At 47.3% G+C, this 23,867-nt stretch overlaps 1 protein-coding gene across 1 annotated transcript in view; it reads right to left on the reverse strand.

Moving 5' to 3' along the window:
* Positions 1–23,867, reverse strand: part of Mroh5 (maestro heat-like repeat family member 5) — a 60,573-nt gene that overhangs the window by 31,266 nt on the left and 5,440 nt on the right. Inside the window, exons 2-14 of the mRNA XM_013520004.1 lie at positions 15,630–15,811; positions 14,612–14,757; positions 13,849–13,977; positions 11,964–12,123; positions 11,169–11,221; positions 7,029–7,136; positions 6,681–6,797; positions 6,133–6,252; positions 5,101–5,253; positions 4,383–4,505; positions 3,597–3,676; positions 2,044–2,179; positions 317–412 (exon numbers count right to left, since the gene is read on the reverse strand). Of these exons, the coding sequence (XP_013375458.1) occupies positions 317–412; positions 2,044–2,179; positions 3,597–3,676; positions 4,383–4,505; positions 5,101–5,253; positions 6,133–6,252; positions 6,681–6,797; positions 7,029–7,136; positions 11,169–11,221; positions 11,964–12,123; positions 13,849–13,977; positions 14,612–14,757; positions 15,630–15,811 (1,603 nt within the window). The remainder of the gene's footprint in view (positions 1–316; positions 413–2,043; positions 2,180–3,596; positions 3,677–4,382; positions 4,506–5,100; positions 5,254–6,132; positions 6,253–6,680; positions 6,798–7,028; positions 7,137–11,168; positions 11,222–11,963; positions 12,124–13,848; positions 13,978–14,611; positions 14,758–15,629; positions 15,812–23,867) is intronic.

Consider the following 23,867-nt stretch of genomic DNA (forward strand, 5'->3'; position numbering starts at 1 on the left):
CCTCTGGCTGGGACTCTGGGTCATAAATGCCTATTGACTGGCTTCCCTTCTGTCAGGGTGGGACCTCTGGAGCACAGGGGAGTGTGGAAGCCTCAGGCTGTGAGGCCTTGGGGACACAGCTTTAGCGAAGATCTCTTTGGAGGGGGCACACTCCTTCCACCCAGGCTGCCACTCCCTACCCTCCAGCTGCCACAAACCACGGTGATCCACAAGTGTCCTGGGCAGGCCCTGCATCCTCTGGGACACCTTCTTTGGGCTCTCTGGCCAGGGCTGAGGACCCCTTGTCCCAGGCTCGGGGTGCCCCGCCAGCACGTACCAACAGCAGGAATTGCAGCTCGCTGGCTGTGGGGCTCTGCATAATGAAGCTCTGTAGCATGTGGTCCAGCGCCTCCACTGTCTGGCTGTACAGGGTCTGTGGGAGTGGGGGGTGTCAGCCAAGCCTGCAGGCACGCGGAGAGTGGGCCGTAGCACTTGGGTGGTTCTCACTGCCTGCACACCCCAGGTTAGGCTCCTGCCATGGGAATTCACACTGGCTCAGGAGGGGCCTTGCCACAGACATGGAGATTGGGCATGGAGGCTATCCAGGACCACCCAGGGGCACAGGGTTTTGGTGACCAGGAGAACTCATTTCCAGCAGGCTGGCGCCTTTGGTACGTGACCTGTGCTAGCTGTGATGGTCTGCTGTTGCTGGCTGGAAGTTTTAAGCAGGCCCTGGCTTTCATTTTGCACTGGGTCTGGCAAATTATGCAGCTGGCTCTGGTTCCTGGGGCTCACACCAGATTCCCAATAGCTTAACTGCTTTGTTTGCTGGGCAATTCATAGAGGGAAGGGCCACAGAAATTCTCCCCACCATAGGGGCACCGGGAGCCAATGAGCCTCTGGATACTAGCTGGCTGGGAACGCTGGAGTATTAGAATCACTTCCTGGAGGCCATGTTCCTTTGTGGGGATGTCAGGAAGCCAGCACCATGTGCCAGATGGGATAGAACTGAGCAGGAGCCCAGCCCTGGGCCCCCAGCCCCAGTGCTACCCACAGGGTCATGGACTGTCCTGGTTATGGGCTCTCTGATGTCCATGGCTTTGGGCTTGGGGCAGATACTTCCCTTCTGGAGGGCTATAGCTGTGGTGTTCCTTGAGCCCAGGGGACCCTGCTGTGTCACCACGCCATCCAGAGGGCTGCTGTAGGTTTTAGTCTGGACCCAGCCTTGTGGGTGGAGCAATGTCCTGGGGCCCTGGGGTGGGATTCAAACCCTGACTCTCCCGCCAGCCAGCCTCATCCCTCTGAGCGGGTTTCCTCGCCCTCTGGTCGCTGCGAGGAAGAGTCCACAGAGACACTGGTTAGCCACCTGCTTATAGTGGGGGATGCTCAGGAGTGACTATGCCTGTGGGCCATGTGTGCCCCCTTGTGGTGGCCAACGGCAAGGGCAGGCGTCAGGACCAGGGCCTGAGCAAAAGGGGACAGGGCCTGCCTCCAGCCTAGCCTCCGCAGCAGGGTGGGCTGGGTGAGGCCTGCGAGGAGCACCAGTGGTTTAGGTAGCTGTGTAGTGAGACTGAGTCACACTGCTGGAAAGGTGACTGTCTCTAGGTATCCCAGGACTTAGTGGCTGACCCGGGACTCTTGGATCCCTGCAAGGTTGGGGAACTCATCCCTTCCTCTGTGCATCTCTCTTGGCCTGCTGAGGCACTAAGAGGAAAATGCAAACCTGATCCTGCCACACAGCCCACTGGTCAAGGCCGACAGAGTGGTCGGTGCTGGGTGGCCCTGCTCAGGATTGGCAGGTAGGCCGCGTGCATCCCTGTTTGCAGAGTGCCCTTCACCAGCCATGCATGCCCAGGCTCCATCTCAGCCCTCTGGCTCAGCACTACGGCTCTGTTAGCCCCTCCCCACTTCTCAGGTGGGCAAATAGAGGCCCAGGATAGTTAGCAAACTGTTCAGGACCCCCGCCCTGCCTGTGGGGTGGCCAGGGGCCCTTCCTGCAGGCTTCCCCTTCCCAGATGTTAGCAGAAGGTGGCCTCTGGTACTGCGTGCCTAGGGGGACTGCACCTGTATATTGGGTGGCTCCAGAAAGAGGCAGGTATGTCTCTCCAGGGTGTCCATCAGGGGCAAGGCAAACACGCTGCAGAAGCAGGTAGACAGGAGCCGCGACTTCCTGTCTTTGTCTATGGGTGGCCTCAGCTCACTGTTGGGAAGAGAGGGCAGGAGCTGAGGGTGGGGAACGGAAGGGGCTGTCAGAAAGCCCGGAGCAGCAGGGACCAGGGCATCCCATGGCATCTGCTTCCAACACTGCAAACCTTAGAGATTTTTGCCTTCTACAGAGACCTGTGCACGTATCTACCTCATTGGCTCCCTTGCTGGTCCTCTGGCAACCAAGGTGTATGCCAGCCACAGGGCCTTTGCATAGGTTAACTATTTAGCCAAGTACATACAGGATTTACTCTCTTGCCTTTTCAGGACTTTGTTCAAAAGTCCTCTTTCAGGCCAGGCTGTCTCAGCCTCCAGCTGTGTCTTGGAGCTTAGTAGGGCATGGGGCTCATTGGGGGTATTCAATCGATATTCAGTTAATAGCCCATCAGTTCCATTGACCCGAGCTTGGGTCTTATGTGGTCCTCAGCTCCTGAGGGTTTTGCATTTCCTCCCTGTCTTGCCTGCCCACTGTGGGTTCCTAAAGTGTCTTCATCAGCCCTGATATGTGTGGTCTGGACCCTAAGAGTCAGCTCTCAGGGAGTAGGCTGTTCCCTGCTGGCTCACAGCTGGGTCACAGAGCCCAGGGGACCTGCAACATGGTAGGTGTTCAGTAGCTGTGTGTGCAATGCGTGAATTAGCAGATGAGGTTGGGAAAGGTTAAGCTTTGGGTGGAGGTGGCTTGACCCAGTCTTGGGATGGGTGCCTGCCCGCTCTGCCAGCCATCCCGCCCAGGCCTGTGGGCTGCCCACTCCCTGCCTGACCCTCTGCAACCAGGTACAGGCAACTCTGAACTCACTGGGCCTCCACTTTCTGGCAGCCTCACCTGGTCCCCCTCACCATCTTCAGGTGGAGGGCTGATTCAGGGCCTGCTCCTTGGCCCAGGGGCCCCTGAGCCCCTGCACTCTAACCTCCCTTCCTTTCCTTGGGGTGGATGGGGGCTAGAGTCAGTTTCACTTTGTGGACCCCCTCCCTACCCCCATAGCCTGCCTGTGCTGGGGTCTTGCTGTGAACGGCTGCTCTCCCTCTGAGCATCTGAGGTGTCAGGTCTCCCTGGGGAGGGGTTGTGTCCACATCAGATGTTTGAGCCTTCGTGGGCCTCCCACCTCAAACCCATTCTGCTTGTGCTGGATCCGACCCCAAGCCCTGGGCCAGTGAGGCCTTGACTTCTGTGTTTGGTGCTGGAAATTGAACCTAGCATGCTAGGCAAACTCTCCACCACTGAGCTACATCCCTCAATCTTTTCTATTTTGACATAGTGTCTAAATCACTAAGGTTAGAGCTTGAATTTGCTGTCCCTCTGCCTCAGCCTCCCGCACCACTGGGATTACAAGCTTGTGTCACTGTTCCCTGCTACACTGTACCCCACCTGCCCAGCCACCTGGTAGAAGGCCCTGCATGGGCTGGAGCCCTACCAGAGCTTGGATGCGATGTGGATGACTTGCTGGCGGCTGGAGGTACACAGTGCGCTTGGGGACTCCTTCTCCATTAGAACCTGCAAATCCCCCATGAGGTTGAGCCACTCAGGTCTGGCCCATTCAACTCTGATGCTGGGTCTCACCCACATCTCAAGACCTCAATGCCTGGCAGCCCCAGGACCCACAGACCCCTCTATGGATCTGGACCCTGCTTAGAGATCCAGAGCATGATTTCTGCAGTCATACATGGCAGACCTGAGTCCCCAACCTGCTGGCCAGTTGCATGAGGTGGGCAAGCCTCCAGATTGTTCTGAGCTCATCAGAGCACAAGTAGGATGGCCTTACATGCATGTTGCATGTGAAGTGAGGTTGGAATCTTCAAGTTGAAGCTCCACTGGGGAGGGGACAGTCTGTCTTATTAGTGCTCTCATCACTACTTCCCACGACTCTTGAATGACTCCACTACCTGGAGGTTCCCTGAAGTTCAAATCCTTAACTTGGTCTGGGGCCCAGGTCAACATGTGCAGAACAGACAGTGCTGGCCTTTGTAGGCCTCTATGGCATTGCCTATGAGGATGTACTGGCCAACTAGGGGCCCATTAAGCACTAAGTGGCCAGGGACATGGAGTGTCTCCAGGTGCAAATGCTTATTGAGGAGTGGACATACTCTGGAACCCACCCTACACCTTCTGCAGTGGGTGGCTCCCAGACAGATGCTAGTCTGAGGGAGGAGGCCCTTCTTGCCCAGGAAGGTGCTGGTCCGAGAGGGGGTCAGGCACTCACTATCAGACAGTCAAGGAGCTGGGAGGTCTGGGAGAACTCGTAGCTGTGGGCACCCTCGCTTCGGCTGATAGCCCCCACCAGCATCATGCTGGCTGAGAGGAAGCTCTGCTTGAGGGTCTCATCCTGAACAGGAGACAAAGGGGTTAGGACAGACTGAGAAGCCAGGAATGAGAGGGAGAGGGCAAGAAGCCAGGTGGAAATGGTGAGGCTACAGGCTGCAGGGTAGTGGCTGAAAAGCACAGCAGACTCTGCCAGCTGGATTCTTTATCAATGAGATGTTTTTAAAAGTGTGAATGAGGTGACAATGTTCAAACACCCGGGAGATGTCTGTGAAAGTCTCAGTGAGACAGCCACTAAGCAGCAGCTGCTTCCTGCCCCTCACTGCTCCCCAAGTTGGAGGAACAGGTGCAGAGTCACACAGATGCCCCCCTGTCCTCTCAGTGCCCCAGCTCCACCCCAAAAGTGAAAGCCTGGGGTTTGCTTTATGCAGTGGGGATGGGTTCTCGTGAAAGCTCCAGCACATTTGGAAGACCGTGGAGGAGGAGCTTGGAATCAAACAATAAGCTGGGTCTGTCTCCTTGGGGTTCTAGGGGACAGCAGTAGGTGGGCTGCCTGCCCTGGGTCTAGATCTCTCTGTCTAGATCTCTCTACCAGTTAGGCCTGGAGTCCTAACTCTGTCCTGAGCCAGTGTGGGTTTGGGAACAGTGGCCCACCATACCCAGGAGCTGTAGCGGAAGTAGAAGATCATCCTGGATAAGATGTTGTCCACCCATGGAAGGATGCGGGTCTTGGCCCTGGCTGCCATCTGACCATAGGAGAGAAGGATGGTGCTGCTTGCCCATTTCCACTGCAGGTCTTCCCAGCTCTGGCCCTGGGGAGCGGTCAGATAGGGGATGTCAGGCCCCACTGGGGCCCTCCTTGTGGGGAGTGGGAAAGGAGGTACCCTGGGTGCTACCAGGGCGCTGGAGACAGCATCCCAGGAGAGCCTCAGGTTACGTCAGGAAAACAGGAGGTGGCGTTGGCTCTTTGAGGGGCTGGAATGGGCTTCGGGGAGCCACTCAGGGCTGTGAACAGAGGCTTGGCTCTTCTGGGATTGAAAGATTCCAGATCCACTGCTGTGACAGTTCCTGCCAGGAGCCCACCCTGCTGGACAGGACAGCACCTATGCATTGCACCCCGTGGGGTTGCTAGGGGCCTGGAAGCCTTTGTGCTTCTATCTAGAGAGACATGGTGCTTCCTCAATGGGTAAGACTTAGGGAATAAAGGACAGATGTGGCCTGAGGACCATCATGGCACCACTCCCTCATCAAGGCACCCTCGGAAGGTCTGCGGCATGGGCTTGGTCCAGCTGCAGACCTCAGGAGTCACTGACTGTCGCTGGGCTGCAGGTTAGTGGAGCAGTCTGGAAGGGAACTGGGGAGGCCCCATGTTCTGTAGGAGTCACATGAGGTACAGAGAGAAAGAGGGAGGGTGGTCCCTGGCTGTGTCATGTGTCAGATGAGCCATGTGCCCAAAGCCAACCTACAACCTGACATTGGTCATAACAGCACAACTGGATTGTCATGTGCCAGGCTTTCTGGGGCCATGGCCCATTTCTGTCCCCAATAGGCCAGGTAAGACAAATCCTGCTTAGAAGAAATAAACTGAAGTACGGGGTCTCACACTGCAGGTGGAGGCACAGGTGGGACTGGAATCAGAATCTATGGCTCCAAGGCCATGCTCTTGACCCCCAGCCTGGCAGCTCTGGTACCTTTGGGATGGGGCTGTGGAGAGTCCACTTGACGGGCCGGCTCCGGCCAAACTGGTCCAGTACGGCCCAGACGTCATCCAAATGGTGGGTTGCAGCCAGCCCCATGGTGAGCGCGATTCCCTGTTGGAGATGGCCCAGTGCCACTGAGGAGGGGACCCTGAAACCACAGGACTGGACTTGGCCCCTCACAAAGGGTAGGGTTCTCATCCAAGATCACAGGACACCCATCTCCCATCTGCAAGCTCTTTAGGACATGCAACTCTGTGCCTAGCCCAAGGGGGGTGTCTCTTATGGGGGCTGGTGGGCAGAATGGGGAGGCAGGAGGCAGAGTGGGAGTCCTGGGGGCTGGTTGTCCATGAGCCAGCTCTGAACAGACCTGTGCCAGGGTAGGAGTGAAGGGATGTGTGGTAGTGCAGAAGGACCCAGGCTGTGAGTGAGATCAGGGCTTAATCTGGGACTGGGGCAAGGCTCAGGTTGGGACCAGGATCAGGCTAAGCCTGTGGTCAGGGCCAGGCAGTTGTGGGGACCAAGGGGGACGAAGTTCTCACCTCCCTCTGCTTGGGCCACTGGTGGGACGTTTCCAGGAGGGCTTGCAGGTGCGTCCTGACTGTGGTGCTGTTGTCTGCCGCTTGCAAGATCAGCCCATAGTAGGTGAACAGGAAAGCCTGGTGGTGAGGTCAGTGTCCTGTACTTAGCTGGACCCATGTGCTCCCTCAGGCTCCTGGGCCCTGCAGCACCACCCCCCCGCCCCCAGCTGGTGGCACAGCAGACTGTGGTTTGGAGTCTGCTGCCCAGGCCCAGATCCTGTTCCTGACAGACCCACCAACTTCTCACTAAGGCCCCGGGCACCCTGTGGATAGAATCCTAGGTGCGCGACCTGGGGTAGCAGGGCCCACCTTTTCTGGGAGATGGTCCTGCTCGGTCTGGCTGGGCTTGGTGAGTGCCTCCAGCAACTCCTTGGACCACAGGTCCGCGTTCAGGAACTTGACTGACTTGACGATGATCTGTTAGCAGACGAGGGTGGGAAGGCCTGGAGCCATCTCTTTCCTCTGCCCTCCGCCAGTCTACTCCCAGACACCCCAGGCCCTACTCTATCACCCTTTTGTCCTCTCCTCTTGGTCTCTAGAACCCAGCTCTCTTATTTGTTTGATGGCCCTCAGGGACAAGGAAAACATTCCTCAAGGGCAACCCAGATGTGTTCAGGTGAGGTAGGGAAATTAGGGGCCTAGGAGATTACAGAAAGGAGACCTGGCTGTGTCTTCAGCACAGAACAGGGTCTCATATGGCAGATGCTGTGTTGGCTGAAGGTAGCCCCTCTGCTGGGTGGGTGCTAGGAGGCAGTACTTGATCTGTTTTGTTTGCACTTTGTCTCCAGCACCAGCATCATGGCCAGCACACGGTGGATGCTGTATTAATGCTTCTTAATCAGTGAAGAGAGATCAAGTGAATGAAACATCTTTTCAAAAAACAGGATTCTGAAAGTTCTGATCCATGATTTTGTAATGACCTTGGAGGCTGGATCTCCCTTCCCAGCTCCTTGCTTCTTTTTCTGCTTCCTGACTGCCATGGTCTGAGCAACTTTTTTCCGCCAGACCCTTCAACCATGCCCTTCCTGCCTGGAGCCATGTGACTATGGACTGAAAATATGAACCAAAATAAACCTCATTTAATGTATGGGTGTTGAGTACTGAGTCTCAGTGATGACTCATCTTCCTGTTTACTGTACCTTATAGTTAACAATCTTTTACTATATTATTTTACTTAGTCTTTCACTAAGTCTTGAAAACAAAGCAATGGGGTTCTTATGACTATTCCTCTTCCTTTTCACTATTTCTTTTCTTTTACTATTTTAGGTCTATTGAAATTTTCACGTAAAATTCAGTCTTCTAGGACTTTGGTTGTGATATATTCAATTTGTAAATCAATTTTGTAAGAGTTAACATCTTAACAGTTTTGAATTTTCTTGTGCAAGAACATCACATATGTTCAGATATCTCTGCAATACTTTGTCAAGACTGCATATATTTTGTGGCATTTATCTTTCTTTGAGTCTTTTATATCTTTCATGATACTGGGTCATTTAAAAAAGTGATTTTCCAGTTGTTTATTGCTAGTACATAGTTATTCAATTGATTTTTTAAATATTTATCTTGTGTCCTGAGATCTTGCTAAATTTGACTATTGGTGATTATCAGTTCTAGTATTTTAAAGACTGTAATATTTTCTTTATGTGCAGTCATTCTGTCTGCAAAGACAGTTTCACTTTTGCAGTTATATCCTAATGCCTTTTCTTCTCTTCTTCCCCAATTGGACTGGGTGTTCAAGGTTGACAGGAAATAAACCCTTGTCTCCAATCTTAGTGGGAAGACATTTAATCTTTCATCAGGAGGCATGTTAGCTGCAAGTGTAGCTGTACTTGTCAGGTTGGGTCAGCTTCTTTCTACCTCTAGTTTGTTAGAGAGATTTTTAAAATAATTTTTAATTTTAAGTTTTAAAAATCTTTTAAAAATTTTGTAGTTATTGCTAAGTTACCCAGGCTGGCCATGAACTTGTGATACTCCTACTTCAGCCTTCTGTGTAGATGAGATTACAAATGTTTGAAACTGTCCCCAGCTAAGTATTACATTTTGACTTTTCTTCATAGTTTTCAGAAATATATTCATAATTTTCTACTTTATTATGTTAATGTGTTGAATTATATTTATTGCCTTTCAAGTACTAAACTGGCTGTGTGTCCCTTGATGAACCCTGCTTGATCATGGTCTATTATTCTTTTGCTCAATTGCTGATATTTTGCTAAAGGTTTTTGAGTCTACATGAAAGCTGTAGATCTGTGGTTTTCTTGTAATGTCCTTGGTTTTGGTACAGAGCTGTGCTGGTTTTATAAAATGACTTGAAAAATGTCCTTTCTCCTATTTTCCTGACAGATTTGTGCAGAAGTGGTGGTCTTTCTTCCTTAACTATTTGATGGAATTCACCCGTGAAGTGTCTGGGCTGGGAGTTTTCTAGGAATGAAGCTGAGGAAAATCCTGGATATGCCACCTGCTCTTGGTTCCTGAATAAACCTTCTAGGTTTCACCTGCTTGCAATCACTTGCCTGTAATTGACTACAGATGACCCCTGTGACATGGAGGTGATAATGCAGTGGTTGTTAAGTCCAATCCCTTCATCTTTTCCCAGAGTTAGCCCATATATGCCCCTAGTCCTATCCTCAGGAGGGGAGGTTCAGACTTAGTCTCCATCTTCATATATGGCTGCCTGGTGAATAAACTTTCTCTTACAAAACTCATCATTTCAGAGTGTGGCACATTGAATGGTGGAAAACACAAGCCTGGTTCAGTAACAGAAAGGTGTTAATCACTATTCCAATTTCTTTAGTAGATACAGGACTACTCAGATTTTCTGTTTCTTCTCTTGTCAGTTTGGTAATTTGTGCTTTTCTGGAAATTTTTCTATTCCATATAATTTGCCCAATTTATTGAAAACATCTTTCATTATTATCCTTTACTGCCTAAAGGATTTGTAATGGTGCTCTTTATTCCTTCCTGAAATTGGTATTTTGTGGTTTTTTTTTTTTTCCTTTTGACAAATGAGAGGTTTATCAACTTATTTTTTGATGAATTTACTTTTGGTTTGATTCATTCTTCATTAGCTGCTCCTTTTTTTAGTTCTTTGATTTCTGATCTAGTACTTGCTATTTCCTTCTTTCTGCTTATTTTGAGTTAAATTTGCTCTCTTTACGTAGCTTTTTAAAATGGATATTTAGGCGGGTGTGGTGGTGCATGCCTGTAATCCCAACACTTGGGAGGCTGAGGCAGGAGGATTGTTGTGAGTTTGAGGCCAGCCTGAACTACAAAGTGAGTTCAAGATCAGCCTGAACTGCATAGTGAGACCCTGTCTCAAAAAGGCAAAAAAAAAAAAAAAAAAAAAAGGTTTATATAATTGCTTTTATACTTTCCTTCCTCTGTAATGTGGGCATCAATACAAATTTCATTCTAAGCATTGCTTTTTGTTGTATCTTACAAATGTTTGCTTGTTGTATTTTTCAGTACATTCAATTCAGAATCTTTCCTAATTTTCCTAATCTTTCCTAATTTTCCCTTGAGTGAGTTCTTCTTTGACGCAGGGTTATTTAGCAGTGTGTTGTTTAATTTCTAGGAACTTTGAGATTTTCCAGATATATTTTAATATTGACCTCTAATTTATGTTTTTATCAGAGATTGTACTCTGATTTTAGTCCTTTTAAATTTATTGCAACTTGGGACCGAGCGTGTGGTGTGGCCTGACAATGTCCTGTTTGCATGGAAAGGAGTGTCAGTTTGGTTAAGTGTGCTGCCCAGGTCTTCTGCTCTTTCAGTCACTTGTCCCCAGTTCCTGCTATTCTGCTGCTCTCAACACTGCTGTTGCTTTGCTATGACGATGTGACTTCCCCTCCCCGAGGGCTTCCTGTGTCCCTCTGTGCAGACCCTTTCCGGGGATTAGTGCCTACTGTTTTCCTAACTATTCAGGCAAGGGACTTTTATCCTCATTTGACAGATGAGGAAATGAAGGCACAGAGAGATAAAGGAGGTCACCCCAGGGACATGCTGTGGTTGGCTGACCCAGGATATGAACCCAGGTCTGCCAGGGCCCCATGACCCTTCTCTCAGCAATATCAACCCCTCATCCCCATGTGTGTCAGAGACAGGACTCTGTTTCTTGGCTGTGGAATCCTCAGTCTGCCCCGACCTGCTTCCTTCCGTCCCTGGCTTCAGCTCTGGCCTTGCAACCTTCCTACCCCTCCCAGGATGGGTGGGAGGGGTGGTGTGTGTCGGCCCCCTCTCTGTGTCAGGCATCTAGAGACCAAGGCCCAAACTCCAACTCTTTCTGTAACCAGGTCACCTCATTCTGGATGCTGCTGGTTCATCTGGAAAATGGGGGTCCTCCCTGCCACCCTGCTTCCTCCTCCCCTTCCTCTTTTTTCTCTCTTCCCTCCACCTCTGGGTTGCAGCAGGCATCCCCATGCTGGCTGCTGCCCCACCTGCTGGTGTCCCTACCTGGGCCAGCAGTTCCTCCCAGTGCGCCCTGTCTTCCTTGTTGAGAAGCTCCTCTGCAGGAGGGGGATGGGCTATAAGGCCATCTCTGATGTGCACAGCCAAGGGTGGACCCCGCACCCCTTCTCCCCCTCCCTCAGACACTGGCTGAGTCAGGCTGACACTGTCCTGCCTCAGCCTGGCCTGGTTAGCAGGAGTATGGGGTTCAGGATCCAGACGGTTGGGCTGGAATGATGGCCTTGCCCTCTTGCTGTGTGACTTCAGGCAGGCTGTTTCTTCTGTGTGCCTTGAGGTCCTTCCAGGCAAGTGTGAGGAGTGGAAGTACAGGAGGATCCTGTATGCTGAATGCTCAGAGAGTCGAGAATGCATTCAGGAATCCTACCTTAGAGGGAGGGGCTGCTTTGGGTGCCGAGGACCCCGCTCTAAACCTGCCAATTCCAAGGCAGGGCGGCAAGGCAAAGCTAAGCAGGTCCTGCTGGTCTCAGGCCTTAGAGTGCAGACCTTCCCGGCCTCCTCCTGCTGATCCTCCTGGCCTTTACCAAGTGAGCCCTACCCCCATTGTTCTGGACTGGCTTATCCCGGAAGCCCTCTCTGATGGCCTCTGTTGGTCACTGCCTTCGCTGGGCTCTGTTCTGGTTACTGAGAGCAGGTGCATTAGTCAGGCTGGTGGTAGCACAGTGGCTGGTGTTACTTTCTAGTGGGGAATCACATACAGTGACATCACTGCTGTGGACATCGGTGCTCTGTGGGTCTGGGATCTCCCCTTCACCCCGTTCCTGTCCGGTGGGTAGGACCTACCACGGGAGGACAGGACGCCCATCACATAGAAGAGGCTGCGGTGTGGGAAGATTCCGGTCAGGAGCTCTGCCTCCAGGTGCTGTGCCACCGCTTGCCACGAGTGCTTGCAGATGGCCACCAGCACATTGCTGGCTGCATCCTGGTATGTGTCTTCCAGCTCCTGGGGTGGGGGCAGGTGTCCAAAAATCAGAGCAGGCTTTTGTAGTGCTAAGTGTCTCCACAAATGTGTATCTGCTTTGTCAGGCCAGGCAGCTGTGATCAACCCATTTATTTGGATGGAAAATAGAGACTGAGGGACCCTCTATCCATGATTCTCCACATTCCATATTCTCCAGCAGTTTTAGGGCCTGCTGGAACTGTCTGGCTTGTGTCCTCTCATTGGCCCTGGGGAATGCCCACTTACTACTTTCCATGTCTGTAGTCTTAGAGGCACAGTTCCCTGTGGTTCCTTTCTGCTTTGAAACCTTTGGCATGCTGTGCCTCTGCCTGGGGCTCTATTCCTGCTCGCCCGTCTATCCAGATCCTTGTCCATTTCTAAGGCCCACTGTCTCCCATCCTCAAGACACCTGTCTGAAAGTCCCCATCTGACATCACTTCCCCTCTTCCTGGCTCCCGGCAGCTCAGGACAACATCTCATCCTTTCATTCTTTGTCACCATGCATTTAAGACCAGAGGCTATTCTTGCCCTAGGGCTCTCCCTGCGTGGGGAGTCAGCATGTCAGCTGCTGTAGGGCAGAGCCCGCTGACAGTTCCCCAGACTTGCTGGGTCCTGTCAGGTGCCTTGTCTCCTGAGTGCCATGCTCTGGCAGGAAGGGACCACTTGTGCTTGGGGTTGGCCCTATGCCAGGCTGCCCCATCCTTTCTCAGCAAGTGCACTGGTACCTCGCTCTGGCTCTGATGTAGAGTGCTACTCCTTTCCATCCTGTGGTGGCTGTTGGTGCAGAGAGACATGGCAGAATTGCCTGAATTCAGTGGTATCTGAATGTGAAGTTGTCTAAAATCCCTTCACCCTACTCTCCCTACAACGCACTTTGAATCACTGCGTTGAATTGATATGTCACTTACTGTCTTAGAGGCACAGTCCCTTGTTCCTCTGTCTGTCCCCACCCTGCAGGCTCCTCATGGCCCTACATGGCATGCTGTGTTGCTCGTTTTTGGGTGAAGGATGGTACTAAACACCTTACTTCATGGCATTAGCCTTCCGTATCACTCACACAACACAGAAGGTGAAATGAGCCTTGTCACACTTAGACTTGGTTTGTGCTGGGCCAAGGTGACCATCACCCCTCTCTGGTCATCCTGTGAGTACTGAGTAGTCCACCATGGGGCTGCCAGCAGGTCTGAATGAAACCACTTGCCCCAAACCCCCCATGGGTAGTCTCAGAGATTGCTGGCCAGCCTGTGGAGAGCGAGCAACCTGATTACTGGCCTGGCTGGGGGTAGGGGTCCGGGTGTGTGGAGCAGTTCATGGCCAACCTGGGGAGCCTAAGGCTGGATTATGGCCTGGGGAATGGGTTAGGATGGCAGGCAGCTTTGCAGAGCTGGCCTATAAGTAGCAGCAAAGGGATGATAAAGCCAGTGGTGGGCAGGGGCACCTGGGCCCACCTCAGGGAGGGCCTCCTGCAGGAGGAAGAGCTGTAGATGGACTTCTACCTCCACTGAGGGGCCCTGCAGCTTTAGACTAAAACTGCCTCTTGGGTCTCAGCTGCCTCTTCTGGGGAGTCCATGAAAGGGTCCCTCTGAAAGGGCATGTGGCCAGGGTGCTAGGAAGAGAGAATGCCTGACAGACCACAAGGCTGGCACACCCTCATCATTTGGAGTCCTTGGCAGCTGCCTGCAAACCCAAGGAGACTGGCTGTCTTGTGGGGGTGAGGTGGGGGCCCACCGTAGATTTGGTCATGTTATCCAGGGCCAGCTGCATGAAGCTTTTCCTCCAGGGCTCCTCCAGGCAGTCACTGGCTTTGATGACATTCTCCAGGACCTGGAAGAGCCGGAACTTGTGCCGGCTGGAGATCTGTGGGCGGCAGAAGGGACACTGGGATGGTGGGGTCGGACCATGCGGCACATGTCTGTGGCAGCGTGGGTGGGAGGATGTGTGAAAAGGCCGGAGGGAAAGATCACAGGCAGCTGCTTTTGACCATTCACTCAATAACCTTTAGTAAATATTGCTCTGTGCAGGCCTTAAACCAATGCTTCAGGGATCACAAAGAACAAAAATGTCTTCCTATCCTCAGGGAATTGCTATAGCATCTAAAAAATGCCATCTTCAAAGTCAGATCAGCTGTTCATTCATTTCATTTTTTTAGCACTTAAGCAGATGTTCTTCCCACCAAACCCATCTCTCCATCCATCCATCCATCCATCTCTGCCACTTACTGGCTCTGTGACATTAGGCAAATCCTTTTCCTTCCATAAGCCTTAGTTTCCCCATCTGTGAGTATCATAATATCTACCTCCTGTGCCTGTTCTGAGTGTGGTCAACGCATGCTGGTCTGCTTTCCTCCCTCCCTCTCTGGCCCACTTGGAATATAAGGGGATTGATACTTGCTCTAAATTATGCAGCTGCTCTATATAATAGATCCAGGGTTTGAGCCCAGTTTGGGGCCAGTCCCTCCCCTCTGCTCCCCAAAGGTCCAATCAGCTTCCACCTGTGGGTTGTCTGTGAAGTAGTCATGGATGGTTTCCATCACCAAGTTGGGGACCTTCTGAGCCATAATCCTGACCCTCTTGATGACGAACTGCAGGTAGGGAAGTTCTGAGCTGCCTATGTCCCGGAGCATCTTGAAGCAGATGGCTGAAGATGGCAAGAAGGTATGAGGGTGGGTGGGCTATGGGGGGCCATCACACTGTAGCAGAAGTGCTGGATGGGTAAGAAAGGATAGGTCTGGGAATGGCAAGGAATAAATGGAAAATGAGGACTGGAAAATTAGACACAGTGGGAAGTCCTGGACCTCCTCACTGTCTGAATGGCCCTGGCCTTAGTTGCCCATTCATATTTCCATCCATTCATTGAACCACTTACCTTTTCATTCATCTATTTATCCTTCATCCACCTATCCATCTACCCATCTGTCCTTCCTCTCATACATTAATCCATATATGTTTGTCTGTCAATCCCTTTATCCACCTGTTTGTTCATTTTTGTGTTCATCTACACATTCATCCACCTAAGACAGTGGTGGCAAACCTAAGAAACTTGTGTTTCACCAGACCGTTTGTATCATTGAAAGCTCTGAAAGGTTTTCCATCACTGACCTAGACACTCTTAAATCCATCCACTTACCCATTCATAAATTCACCCATCCTTGTCTCCCTCCACTAGTCCATTCTCTGATCCACTCTGCATCCTGTCATCCAGCACTCCTTAGTGTTTGAGTGAAGGGGAAAGCATTCCAAGGAAGGGTGGGTCCTCAGCAGAGGGTCTGAGGTATGGAAGGAGAGTGGGAAGGGGGTGGAAGATGGGCATGCTTTGAGCTATGGGTGGTGTTTCAAGAGGCATGAACAATCCCAGGGGGTTCTGTGGGGCTCTCTGCTGAAAGCTTCCTATGTTCACCACACCCTTGCCTTCTCAAGGTCCCTCACCCTTGGGCTTTTTTCTTTTGGAGGGATGTGGTGGGATCTAGATCCCTTGCCTTTTCATGGCTGAGCTTCAGGGATAGCAGTCACCTGAGTTGTAGGCCTTCTCCATGAACATCTTGCGGTCGTCAAACACTAGTGCAGCCTGGCTGCTCATAGACTTGCGGGGCAGGATGCTGGAAGGGTGATCCTGTCGGTTCCTGCAGGCAGAGTCCTGAGGGGCCTGCATGTGTGATGTCTCCAACATGGATGTGGAGACAGAAGAGGAGATCCTGAAATGGAGAACGGTCTTCGTGTGAGAGTCTGAGGTTGCTTGCATGTATTCAAGGTACCAGTGCAGGGGTGGTCAGGCTCATGGTGTCCTTCCTTTTATCTACCCTACCTCCCTTTGGTGGCCTGGAAGGAGGGCAGAGGATGAGGCCTCAGGACACTGTTGAGTGACAGTGTGTCCTGAGGGCATGGCAGTGCCTGGGTGCCCTGCCGAAGCCCTGCAGATGCACTAGTGGGCTTCAGGATGGCTCAGAGTGCTACATCCCTGCCCCACACTGACTTGGAGGAGCCAGTCTTGTTGGGACCACACAGAGGATTGCCCTGGTCATCTAGGGATCATGGGAGGGATCTCCGAGTTCAGGAGAGCTTTAGGAGCAGGTGGAGGATGTGGAGCCCATTCAAGCTGGTGTCGCCTCTGCTTTGTTCCTCCTGTTCTGCAAGCATGGGGTTTCCACAGACTGACATTTGCCACAAAGAGAAGACATCTTTGCATTTGAGGAAGCTGTACATCCTGCCCCTAATTCCTCAAGGTGGGGCCCGTGGCTTCTGCTTGTTCACTGTCGGTTCTCATTTCTGGCACCTCCTTCAAATGAAGCCTGTCCTGCGCTATCCCAAGGGCACATCTCACAGGGCAGCAACAGTCAGCAAACTGAACAGGTACATTACAAGGCATTTTAGACTGCAGCTCATCTCTTCACATTTTGTTCCTTCAATTCTTCCACCATATAAGCAAGACAGGCCACCTCAGACTCTACCCAGGGTCTCCCCTCCATGTATAGGGAAACCCAAGGTCCTGAAGGTGACAGGATTGACACTGATGCTTGCAGCTAAATGGTGCAGCCAGATCTGGGTTCACCTTCTGCCTCAAACAAATTGAAAATTGGAAAAATACACAAAATCACAGCTATCAGACATCACACAGCAGCAGTACAGAGTCGTAGTCATTGAGAGATGGGACACCAACAAGGCCAGCTTGGACTGCCACAGCCAGCTGCCAGGACAGTTTCCAGTTTCTGGTACAGGGGGCAGGGAACAGGATGGCCTCCTCAACTTGAGGTACTGGAGGTGGTAGTCTGGGGAGACCAAAGTGGCTAGGGTGTGCAGCGAGAAGTCAGAGGAGGGCCCTGCACAGGGAGAGGAGGGTCAGAAGATTGGCAGAGCAGGCCCGTCTTCATCTGCACTAGTGTACATGGGGAAAAGCTGCCCTAAATGTCTAGAGAGAATGACGCCCAGAGCTCACACAGAACCTGGAAGACCTCCATTTTCATCAGTCCCAGTGCATAGGGATTTAGGCAAAGTACTTTGAATAGTGTTAGCTCAGTATGAAGAGAATCAGACCAAAACAAAGATCAATTGACCCTACCTACCAAAGCTCTAACAGCAAGCCTCAAACAGACCAAACTGTTTTTAATAATTCATATTGCAGATCAAAGCTCAGACATATTTGAAAAGTGCAAGACTATCCAGTACCCAACAAAGTAAAAGTCACGATGTCTGGCATCCAATCAAAAGTTACCAGGCACACAAAGAAGCATGACAACATGATCCGTATTGAGGAGAAAAATCAGTTCATCAAAACCAACCCAGATCCGACAAGATGGTGGAGAGGTGAGCAGTGGCAAATCAGTCTCTCTGAGAGGGAGACCAGGTGCTGGAATATAGCAACTTGGAGAAGACAAGGAGGAGGAGAAATTTCTGGAGGGAGGATTGGAGCCCACAGACAGTATGAGGTGACGGACCTTGAGGTAGCAGAAGGAGGTGGCAAACTGCTTTCTCCCTGACTCTTGGTTCATTGGGAAACTGCATTCTGTCTGAGTCCTGGATCATGGCACAAGAGAGGAGACTCAAGCCCACAGAGGTGCAGTGATGGCGGGGGGCCCCAGAGGCCTCTACAGAGAAATACATCAGTGGAGCAGATCAATGGATGTGGTGGGCTGCAGCAGCTGGTGAGTGACTCCTTTCCAAAAGTCCCCAGGAGAGGGTTACTGACTGGATGACATTTTGAGGTGAGGCCAGCTGAACCTGGGACTTGAAGCAGCTGTGAGTTGGCTCCATCTTGGGGCCGTCAGTGTCTAGGTGAGGCACAGCCCTGGGAGATGCCCAGGCTTGGGGAGCTGAGATCAAGCCACCAAGAAACACCCATAGTGTTGTGAATTAAACAACTTGGGATCACAGGCCCACAGCCAGAGGCCAGGATCAGCCTGAACTTCTGCGGAGTTGAAGCAGTATTCCACCCTATTCCTACTGCAGGCTTGTTGGGATTGTATAGCACACTGCCCTAATTCTACTGCAGGCTTGCTGGGATCATACAATACAGATCTGGGCTCTGTCTGTCTCCTTTGTGTACCAGTAACAGCAGAGACGTGCCCTGAAGTGGACACTACCACAAAACTGTAGACCTCAGAAGCTAACCACAGGCTTGAAATCACAGAGAAATCTCTCTCTCTTTTTTTTTCTTAAATTTTTGATTGGATATTCTTGTTTTCTCATGAGTGTGAACATTGTTTTTAGGTTTTAATTGTGTTTACTTCTTGTTTTTGTTTCTTTCTTGTTTGTTTCCTTCTTGTCTTCTTCACAGTCTCCAAAAGCTCAGGTAATCTTTTGTCCTTCAACTTTGCTTCTAATCTTTCTTTTCTTTATTTTTCTATTTTTTCTGATATCCCTTTAAAATTTCTCAACAGAGGGTAAAATTGCTCAATTGAGGGTATACCTACTGTATATTTTCTGGTTTATTTTGGATTTTGTGATATAACTATAAATCTTCACAGAACAAAGCTGGTTATTATGGTTAAAGGTAGCAAATTAATAGTTACCACAGTTTGTCATTTTCTAGCCTGGGCTAGGTCCTATTGTTATTACTAAGTGGCCTAGGTGACATGATTGTTCTGATCAGATATTCTTCCTTGTATGCCAAGACCGAGATTGTCTGCAAGTCATAAACAGTACTGTAATACTTTTGTCCAGTACCAAAGAGGCAGGGACAAAGCCAAATGGGCAGTAACTTTTCATCCCTAATAAATTGAAGAGGTAGGCTCTTGTGACAGACTCAAAAATCCAAAATCCAGCTACACCTAGAAGACATCTTTGAAAAACAGTCATTTCCTAAGCAGTTCTTGATGCTAGTAATACAGCTACGTACCATAAGCAATTTACAAACATCAAGGCAGAAAATAAGTTTAAAAAACAGCAAATGAAAAGACACAGAAGCAAGATGCAACCCCAGACCTCCAACTTGCCCAAGGCAAACCCAGGGGGCAGTGAGGTGGAACAAATCGAAAGCCACCCACCTGAACTCTCTGAAAGGGTAACAGAAGAAGTAACAAATCAGATGAATGAAGCTCTAGGGAAAAAAAAATCAAAAATAATTTCTCATGTTTTTATGGTATTTTTATACAATGGAGTATTACTCAGCCATAAAGAAAGATAAACTAGAGGTTTTTATAAGTAAATGGGTGCAACTAGGGACCATACTCATAAGTGCAATAAATCAGACTCACTTGTGTAATTATCATATTGCCTCCCTTCTATAAGAACCTGAAAGAGTAAAAATCTGAAGGGTACAGTAGATATTGTTAAAGCGAAAGAAATTGATCAAATAGGAAGGAGCAATTAGGATGAAGGAGGGGAGAGGAAAAAGAAGGAGGGAAGAGGAAAATATATATGTATATACATACACACACAAGATAGCTAAGATAATTATACTATTAACTTCTATTGGTTTATTGAAAAGAACAGTTAATGTGTAATTGTTTGATCAGTCTTACATGCCTATATCTGGTTATCTGAGCAACCACTTTGAAGATAACATTATGTAATGTAACAACCATGTTAATATCCTATCACCTTGTACTGAAATTCTGTATCGTTTTTATTGTTTTTTAATGCTTTTTTTAATGTATTTGTTTTTGTTATTTTGCTTTTCTCCTTTTCTCTTTAAAATGAAAAACAAAATATATATAGATGTGTATATATATATATATATATACACACACACACACAAGGAAGCTGGGATAGGTGTATTGCTAATGTCTATGAAAGAAACAGTTAATGCTTTATTGAAAGAAACAGTTAATGCTTAAATTTTTTTTTTCTTGACCAATTTTGCATGCTTGCATCTGGTAATCAGAATGACTGATTTGAAGACAACAATATGCAATATAAGAACCATTGTTGAATTCCTACCATCTTGTATGGTGTAGCTCTGTGTCATTTCCATTTTTTTTTTATTACTTGTTAATGTCTCTGATTGTTTGATCAGTCTTGCATTCTTACATCTGGTGGACAGAGCAACTTGACTGAACGTAATGGTATATAGTATAGCAACCATTGTTAATTCCTATAATTTTGTTTTGAGGTCATGTATAGTTTTTGTTGTTTCTGTGTTGTTTTTACTTTTGTCTTCATTATTTTGTTAGTTTTTTTCTCTTTAAAGTAAAAAAATTAGAAAAAAAAATTCTCAAATAACTAAAGGGATGATGACCATAATGAAGGGACATAGTTAATGAATCCAGAGTAGATATAGAAAAATAATAGAGAGGCTTAGGAAAATGATGGAAACAATGAATTAAAAACTAACCAAAAAAAGAAAAGCCCAGGTCCTGATGGATTCACTGCTGAATTCTACAAGAAATTTAGAAAAGATCTAATGCCACTACCCCCCAAACTCTGCAATGAAATTGAAAGAAAAGTATTCCCAAACTCATTCCTGGAAGTGAGCATTACCCTGATGCCAAAACCAGATAAGGATCCAACCAAAAGGAGAAGTTCATTAGTCTCCCTAATAAATATAGATGCAAAAATCCTCAATAAGATACTGGCAAATAGAAAGTAGCAAATCATCATCATGAGGATTATACACCATGACCAAGTATAATTAATCCCAAGGATGCAGGGATAGTTCAACATATGCAAATCAATAAATGTAATACACCATATTAACAGAACAAAGGACAAAAATCACATGATCATCTCAATAGACACACAAAAATTTTGTGACAAAGTCTAACACACATTCATGATAAAAATCCTGCAGAAAATTGGAATAGATGGTCTTTATCTCAATTTGATAAAAACCATCTATGACAAACCAACAGCCAGCATTATACTTAATGACCAAAAACTGAAAGCTTTCACTCCAAAATCAGGACCAAGACAAGGATGTCCACTGTCACCACTCCTATTCAATATAGTTCTGTAAGCATTATTCTGACAAATGAGACAAGAGAAAGAAATAGAAGGAATAACGATAGGAAAGGAAGATATGAAATTATCATTTTTGTGCGTGACATGATATTTTATATAGAAGAACCCAAAAACTCCATGAAAAGGTTTCTATATTTAATAACCAAATTTAGTAGCATAGATGGATAGAAAATCAACACTCAAACATCAATAATATTCCTGTACACAAATAACAAACTCATGGAGAGAGAAATTAGGGAAACCACAGCTTTCACAATAGTATAAAAATTAAATACTTAGGAATCAATCTAACAAAGGAAGTGAAGGACCTTTACATTGATAACTAGAAAGGCAACCCAAAAGGATATCAGAAAATGGAAAGATATCTCTTGTTTTTGTGCAAATGGCCATACTTTCAATATAGTATTGTTTTTGTGCAAATGGCAAATATAGTGCAAATGGCCATACTTTCAAAACTGTTATACAGATTTAATGCAAACTCAATCAAAATACCAACAGCATACCTCAAAAACTTAGAGAAAATAGTTCTAAAAATTATTTGGGACCAGAAGTGATGTATAATAGAAAAAGCAATTCTGTGCAACAAAGAGAAGGCAGCGGGCATCACAATCCCTGACTTGAAAGCATATTACAAAGCTACAGTAATCAAAATAACATGGTAATGGCCAAAAAATAGACCAAATGATCAAGAGCAGATTAAAGATCAGAAACAACTCCAAATACGCTCAGCTACCTTATCTTTGACAAAGGGGCCAAACACCCTTACTGGAAGAAAGATAGCCTCTCTTCAGTGGAAAAACTGGATTTCCACATGCCAAATATTAAACCTAGACTCATGTAGCTTACAATGCACTAAACTAAAATAGAAATGGGTCAAAGGTCTATATATTAAAACAGAAACACTAAATCTGCTGGAAGACAGAATAGGTAGAACTCTTGAAGACATAGCTGTAAGCAAAGGATTTATGAACAAAACCCTGATCACAAAGGAAATATTACAAAGAATCAAGAAATGGGATTTCTTATTAAAAAGCTTTTGCACAGCAAAAGAAACCACTAACAGAGCAAAGAGAGAATGCACAAAGTGAAAAAAAATTGCCAGCTTATTTTCAAACAAAAGACTAATATCTAGTAATATATCTAATATATATTTTCAGTCTTTGGCAGGTAGCAAGCCAATTTTTCCAGCACCATTTATTAAAGAGGCTATCATTGTTTCAGTGAGTTTGTTTGACCCCCTTGTCAAAGATTAGGTGGCTGAGTGTGTTTGTGGTTGTGGCTGTGTCTTCCAGTCTGCTCCACTCATCTTCTGGTCTGTTTTTTAGCCAGTACCATGTTGATTTGATTACAGTAGCATTGTAATATAGTTTCAGGTCAGGGATTGTGATTCCACCTGACTTGTCTTTGTTGCCCAGGATTGCTTTTGCTATTCCGGGTCCCTTCTGGTTCCAGATGAATTTAAGGAATGTATTCTCTAGATCTGTGAGGTATGCTAATGGTATTTTAATGGGAATTGCTTTGAATCTGTACAACAATTTTGGTAGTATGGCCAAATCGGACCTGTGTGGATAAATACCACATTGTTTCTGTGGTGTGAGAAACCTAAAGATTATGTAAGGACCAAAATGTATAACAAATTTTGGGAAATATGAAGAAATTATTCAAAAGGTAAGGGGAACTTACCTGGTAAAAAAGAAGAATCAACATATATTATGTAGAGGTACACATTCCCTATGATAAATGTGATTATTATATACCTCTAAAATGTACCAGTAAAACTAATGAAACAAAACCACCCAGAAATGATAGTATTAGTAAACAAGAACATTAACATTGCTATAATTATATACCATATTTTCAACATGATAGACTAAAATGTAAGTATGCTAAAGAGAGACACACAAAAATATACAGAAAAAGGAAAACTACATTTCAGGTTAAGAATACATGGACTTAACTTTAACAGTAAGTTAGGCACAGTGGGAGATAGGATTAGTAAATTTGAAGGCCAGTAGAAACCCCAAAAATGAAACATAAACAGAAAAAAGACTGGAAAAAATTGAACTGAGTCTCAGCAAGTTGTGGGATAAATTCAAAGGCACTGGGGATGTGTAATTTGAGTCCTCACGGGAGAAGAAAGGGGACAGAAAACATATTTGAAGAAATAACATATCTAAACATTTCCAAAATTGATGAAAACTATAAATCCATATATCCAGGAAATTAAATAAATTTCAAGCAAAAGAAACATGAAGGAAGTAATGTGAAATCACATCTAAATATAAAGTTACTTAGAAGGAATGGTCAGAGGAATCTAAAAGATGCCAAAGAAAAAGTATACGCCAAAGGGATGAACAATGATGGATAATTCTTGTTGGAAACAACACCAGCCAGAAGACTATGTGGCAACATTGTAAGCCAATGAAAGTAAGAAAAATCTAGGCAACTTGCCAGGCTCAAATTCTATACTCAGAGAAAGAATCTTGAAGAGGCACAGGTGAAATGAAAAGGTTTTTGAATATAAAAAATCCCTAAGAATTCATCCCTAGAAGATGTGCACCATAGACAATGTCAGGAGAAGTTGTTGAGGCAGAAGGAGGATGTCAGGCAGAAACGTGGAATTATACCAAAGTATGCACAATTCTGGAAATGGTAAATAGTGGGTGAATAGAAAATGTTTTCCTTATTTTTAAAATTTAACATAAAATAATAATTTATTGTGGGTTTTTATAACAACACAGAAGTAAAACACATAACAGCAATAGCACAAGTTGTACAATGTAAATTGAAGATATAATGAGATAGATAAACTAGCATTGCATGCTATAATCCCTAAAGTAATTACTAAAAAACACA

This window comes from Chinchilla lanigera, unplaced genomic scaffold (genome assembly GCF_000276665.1).
Source record: "Chinchilla lanigera isolate Chin_1 unplaced genomic scaffold, ChiLan1.0 scaffold00053, whole genome shotgun sequence".
NCBI lineage: Eukaryota > Metazoa > Chordata > Mammalia > Rodentia > Chinchillidae > Chinchilla > Chinchilla lanigera.